Genomic DNA, 5,631 nt, shown 5'->3' with positions numbered 1-5,631 from the left:
TGCCAGAGGAGGAGACGTCGACCGACGAGCCGTCCCGGTACGTCCCGAGCTCGATGCCGGGGAATGGCTTCTTCGGCACGTGCCCCTCGAGCGCCTCGTCGTCGAGGTGCAAGCCGCCTACAGCAGCAACACAGGCCACGCTCGTCGCGACGCACGCCCGAGCGACGGGTCGCTCCAGGCGCGGCCCGCCCAGCAGGTGCATCTGCGACGCCGGGAGCAGGTCCTTCCGCTCCTCGACGTAGTAGGTGCGGTGGATGCCCATGTGGGCCGGGAAGACGCCCTCTGCCGCCGTGCCCATCCCGTCGCCGTTGCCGGGCGCGGGCGAGAGCGCGAAGGTGTGCCAGAGGTGGTTCGCCTGCGGGCGGGGATGGGGCGGAGGGGCGAGGCGGACGGGTGGGCGGGCGGCGGGGGGGTGGTGCGAGGGGGAGGGGGGGGCGGGCGGGGGTCCGGCGGTGCGCGGCGCGAGGGGTCCGTGGCGCGCCGTCGCGTCAGAGACGTGGACGCGGCCGGCGGCGCCAAGCTCCTCGAGGCGCAGCGCGCCCGCCACCGCGCGGCCCCAGATGTCGAAGTGGAAGCGGACCTGTCGACAGCTCCGCCCCGTGACGAGGCGCCGTTTCACAGCTGCCGGAAGCGTCGAGGTGGGAGGGGCGCCGTGCCGATGATGCCTCCGATGGCGGTGCCGGTGTGGACGCCGACGCGGATGTCGATGTCCACCTGGAGGGTGCGAACAGCGCGCGTCTTCACGCTGCGGGTCGCGCGGGGAAGGGAGCAGCCGAGGCCGGCGTGGCCCACCTTGCGCTCCTCCTTGATGGCCTGCACCTCGCCGATCATGCCGAGCGCCATGGCGCCGACGCGCCGCGCCGCGTCGGCGGGGTTGCCTCTCGCCTCGCCAAAGGCGCCGCAGCAGACGATGTACGCGTCGCCTGTCCGCAGCAGAGGGGGGGGGGGGGGGGGTGAAAAGGCACTTCTCGCGCGTGCGGCCCGCAGCGGACGACTGCGCTGCTCGCCGATCGTCTTGACCTTGTGCACGCCGTACCCCTCGGCCAGCCCGTCAAACTTCGCAAACAGGTCGGACAGGAGGCCGAGGACAAAGTCGGCGGATCGCTCGCTCGAGAGCTTGGTGAAGCCGACCATGTCCGCCTGCAGGAGGGCAGGCCCGGGACACGTCATGGCCCTGTGCCCAGGGAGCGTCCACCGAGCCGACCGCGCAGCCGCCTGCAGCACCGTCACCTCGTCATACCTGTGCGCCACCTGCGTCGACCCCGACGCGATGTCCCGCACGATGGGCGCCGGGAGGGTGTTGAGGAGGAGCCGCTGCACGCCTGGGTGGGGCACGTCAGGGGCACGTACAGAGACACGCCAGGGACACGTCAGGGTCACGTCAGGGACACGTCAGGGTCACGTACAGAGACACGTCAGGACACGTCAGGGACGGGGTTGTGGACGGATCGTGGGACGAGTCTTTGCGGGAGGGAGGCGCGGCGCGCCGTCGCGGAGAGCGACCTTGACCTCCTCCTCCTCCTCGAGCAGCTTGTGCCTAGGGGGGCAGCCCCGAGACGGCTCAGGGAGGAGCCTCCGCCGCCTCCCGCCCCGCGCCGCGCCGCCTCGAGAAGTTGTCGCGGTTCTGTGCCTCGGCCATGCAGGCGAGGCACATGCAGGCGAGGTTGACGACGGCGTCGTGGATCGCGACCGAGGCGAGGCGCAGGCCGGGCTGCGGAAAGGCGCGGAGCAGCGCCAGCCGTGCGGCGAGCAGCGACCAGAAGGTGAGCGTCGCGTGCCTCGCCTGCAGGTGCGGCACCAGGGTCGCGTACCCAAGCAGGTGCATCAGCACGAGCAGCACCTGCGGAGAGGCGGACCGGCGCGGGCGCGTCGGTGGGGTGGGCAAAGCACGCCGCGGCGGGAGAGCGGCGGCGCCACCTGTTTGCTGCTCGAGCTGTGCAGCACGTCGGCAGCCGTCATCAGGAACCCGTCGCACCAGAGCAGGGCGAGGAACATGGCGCTGAGCGTGGCTGGGTAGTCGAGCACCGCCACGCGGCCCGCGCGCCAGAGCGCCGCCGCGAGGCCCGCCGCCGAGAGGCAGACGGAGAGGCGGCCGAGGAGGAGCGCCGCGCCCAGCCAGCCGCCCGCCAGGTCCGCCTGCACGTCGAGCTTGACAGGCACCAGGAAGAGGGTGAGGCAGACGGGGCGCAGCGCGAGGATAAAGGCGGTGCGCAGCAGGGCGCCGCGCGACGCGGCGAGCGAGTACCGAAAGTACTCGGCCTCCAGATCCGGCGTGAAGCCGGGCAGAAAGGCGAGGTACGCGGCCGGGCGCGAGACGGGTCCCTGCCTCGCCACAACCCCAGCCTCCGCGGAGCCGTCAGCGCTGCGTGCGTGCACCTCGCCCGCGGGTGGAGAGCCGGCGCCGGAACGGCCATGCTGCAGCCGCCGGATCGCGATCAGGGTGTTTGCCTGCCTCCAGCGCGCTCGCGCCGCGTCGCTACCCTTTCTTGGCCTGCCACTCCCGCCCTCCGAGTCGCCCGATATGGTCCGCGCGAGACGAACGGCGAAGTGCTGCGGTGAGGAGTGTGACGAGTCCCCGCTGTGCTCCTCCGGACTTGCGTCCGGCTCGGTGGTCGGCGTCATTCGTCAGCAGCAAGGCATGGGGGCGTGGGCGGCGGCAAACAACAAGCAAGGCGCCTCCAATGGTTGCGGGAAAAAGAGACAAGCGTGGTTGAGCAGTGGATAGGGTCGATTCCGCATGGTACGGGACCCCATGAAGGAGGTGTACGCGACCCAGAAGAAATCGGGCCGTGTCGTTCCCTCCGCTGGAGAGAGGTCCATCAGTTCGCCGGCACTAGTTACTGCAGGTTCTTGCTCTTCGCCATAATTACGCAGTCCCTTCGGGGGCCCCTCTGGAAGAAGATTTTAGAAAATCAACAAGAAATCACGACTTTCACAGTGATTTGGGCTCGGCAGCTTGTCAGCCCTCAGCCGAAGCTGGGGCCGGTCCCGTAGCCGAGAGAGCCCGCGCCGATGAGTTCGACGCGGTCGGGGGGCCTTGCGCGTTGCGGAGAGGCCAGCGAGGTGGCGATCGCTGTACTTCATGGTGTCATCAAGTGACCGGCTGACAAGCCAGAGGTCGATACTCTGGACGACCCATAGGATGCCACGAATGCCTGAAGGAGAGGGAGGCGAGGCCAGAGGCAGGCTCAGCTGCTCTCGGGTGATCTCGCTTTGGTGGCCGAAGGACCCGATGGTCCTGTCACATTCGCGTTCCGAGTCGTGGGGGTAGAAGAATTCGAGTAGGCATCGAGTCAGCACTTCCTTGTAGTACAGCGGACCGCCAGGCTCGCCGGCAGCATCCGCAGGGAGGCAGCATATGAGGCACCAGTCTTCTGGAGAGCGCAACAGCTGCGGCCGCGATGGTAGAGTCGGCCGCGGTTCGAGCGAGCAGCTTTTGGCTGCGGGATCGAATCGCGGAAGGCTCATGCCCTCGCGGAGCGACGCGGGTCGCGCGGCGCGCGCGTGTGCGAAATGCGACAACAGACGACAGACGACAGACGCCTGAGCGCTGTACGACTGAACGACCGTCGCCGCAATCGCCACCGCCGCCATTTTGACGAGCACGGAGCAGCGCGAGCGCGCTCGTCGGCGGCCAGCCGTCGCGGGCCGGGCCGAGCCCGGCCTCGGCCGGCCGCGCCGCCGCGGCAGGCCCGGAGGCCAGCATGGCGGCCGACCAGCTGATAAGGAGTCTCTCTTCCCCTCTGCGCCGGGGAGGCGTTGTTGGAGGCTAGGACGCAAGCGTCCGTCGACCTTTTCAAACTCGGGGCCCACTCCGCTACGCTCCGACCCGAATTTGGAGGGCCTAAAAGTTTAAGGTGTTGCTGCGCAAAAGGGGTCGGACACAGGGCGCAGCTCATGCTAAGAGCTAGAAGAGGAGATAGAGAGAACAACCACCCTGTCCCGTTATTGCGTACACCAACACCACAAAAGCTCTCTCTCCTGCTCCTTGAGCACTTGAGCACTGGATAGGGTCGATTCCGCGTGGTACGGGACCCCTCGATTGTCTCGCCCTCCCTCACTGGAGTGTTCATGGGGGGGGGGGGGCATACTGTCCAAGCCTAAAGTCTGGGCAGGTTGTCGGGGACACGATCCCGGCATGAACACGCCGATCTGGCAAAATCCCGAGTGCCTACCGCACGCGCCGCGTCGCGGCGCGTGCGGTAGGCTTTGTTTGAAGTTAAAAGTCGAATCAGGGCGCCGTCGGCGTTGTCCCCCGATTTTGTCCCCCGGACCGCCCGTCCGGACCGCTCCGGGACGCACGCCGGCGAAACACCATCAAGCAACAAACAAAGCCTCAACATACTCGGGCTGTCGCCGTCCCAAACTGTCACTCCCCTCTCTCCCGGCCGGGGTGGGGCGCGCGCGGGGGCGGCGGGTGTGCGGCGAGTGTGCGGGATGTCTGTGGGCCCGAGAGCGATATGCCATGTCCGCCTTGCGTTGTTTCATAACATCGAAGGCTAAGCTCACAAACAAAACAACAACTCTCTCTCTCTCTCCGATCAAGCTGCTGTACGGCCCCGGCATCGCCTTCCCAGGCTTAGCTAGATTGAAAGATATTGTGGACATGATTCGTCTCTACAATATATACACTGACACTGAACCTCCCAGAGCTCGTCCCGGTCCGTCACGGCCATCCTCGGCCTCCGGAGGGCCCCCGGCCGCGGCGCGGTACGTCGGCGTCACAAATCCGACCACAGAGCACCGGGACGCGGTCGGGCGATCCGAGGCCCAACTAGGCGTATGCATTGCCTATCCAGGGCTATCACCTGGACCTATCAACAGGCGCCTGCGGCGCCGTGGTCAGGAGCTGCTGTTCACGCCGGTCCACACTTTCATAGTGGACAGTAACAAACACGGTACAGGATCGAGGTGCACGCTGCCGAAGCAGTGTCGTCCCCCTCTCCTCGACGGTGATGGCGGTGTGACCGATCGAGCTACAAGAGGAGCTTGTTCAGCAGGATCAGGGGTGGGCCGAGCAGTTCTATAGAACTAAGCTTAATATGAGCCATTTGGCCAACACACATTGCATTTCAACAACACAGACAGACACGCACGACTGACTTTTTTCCGTGACAACGATACGATGCAGACAGCAAGAAAGAAAGAGTAACGGGATGGGCGCAGGCAATGCGGTGAAGCGGATCGGTCGTGCCGACCAGTCACAGCAACTCGCGGGCCCTGCCGACGCCCCGCGCGAACTTTTCTTGTCTCGTCGCTCGATCAGCACCTTTTCTCGCCGATACGGTTTGGCGGAGCCACAGCTTCTCCCCGTTGGCTTCGGCACATGCCGAGCGAATGTGGCATGGAGAAGTGCGGTCTCCATAAACGAAGCGCAAGCAGCGACGAGCCAGCGGGGCGACCTGGGGCTCTGCCAAACCCAAGACGCAATCGCGCACAAAAAGCCGGTGGGCCGACCCCCGGAAAAGGGGTACGCTAGCCACCCCCTACCACTGGAGGCGGGCTGCCGTCTGCCATCGACCTACCTTCCTCCTCCCTTCCCCTGAGAGATCCCGAATGTCCTTAGCGTGGACGCACCCACGCACCTCCGCCGTCGTCCTTACCATAAAACCGACTTACCGCTGCAACGCG

The 5,631-nt window shown here is 66.6% G+C and overlaps 2 protein-coding genes across 2 annotated transcripts; both read right to left on the bottom strand.

Moving 5' to 3' along the window:
- Nucleotides 1–16: 16 nt before the first annotated feature.
- EMIHUDRAFT_460197 (hypothetical protein) lies at nucleotides 17–2,673 on the bottom strand (the record flags this gene model as incomplete). Its single annotated transcript, XM_005757883.1, has 8 exons — nucleotides 1,918–2,673; nucleotides 1,653–1,840; nucleotides 1,458–1,537; nucleotides 1,225–1,322; nucleotides 993–1,140; nucleotides 715–923; nucleotides 497–580; nucleotides 17–355 (listed from the first exon to the last, which is right to left on the bottom strand). Coding segments are annotated over exons 1-8 (1,851 nt in total), but the record flags the coding sequence as incomplete, so codon positions are not given.
- Nucleotides 2,674–2,915: 242 nt separating this feature from the next.
- On the bottom strand, nucleotides 2,916–3,719 carry EMIHUDRAFT_372471 (hypothetical protein). Its single transcript, XM_005757882.1, is given in 2 exon segments — nucleotides 2,916–3,086; nucleotides 3,102–3,719. 1 exon segment carries the CDS (start codon nucleotides 3,704–3,706, stop codon nucleotides 3,242–3,244), a length of 465 nt encoding a protein of 154 aa, XP_005757939.1. The 5' UTR covers nucleotides 3,707–3,719; the 3' UTR covers nucleotides 2,916–3,086; nucleotides 3,102–3,241.
- Nucleotides 3,720–5,631: the final 1,912 nt, after the last annotated feature.

Source organism: Emiliania huxleyi, assembly GCF_000372725.1.
Source record: "Emiliania huxleyi CCMP1516 unplaced genomic scaffold EMIHUscaffold_899, whole genome shotgun sequence".
NCBI classification, from domain to species: Eukaryota; Haptophyta; order Isochrysidales; family Noelaerhabdaceae; genus Emiliania; species Emiliania huxleyi.
Note: the sequence above shows the minus strand (reverse complement) of the source record. Positions and strands in the feature narration are given on the sequence as shown.

Coding starts and splice junctions, on each gene's coding strand:
- EMIHUDRAFT_372471 (XM_005757882.1), bottom strand. CDS start 3,706: ATGCTGGCCTCCGGGCCTGCCGCGGCGGCGCGGCCGGCCGAGGCCGGG.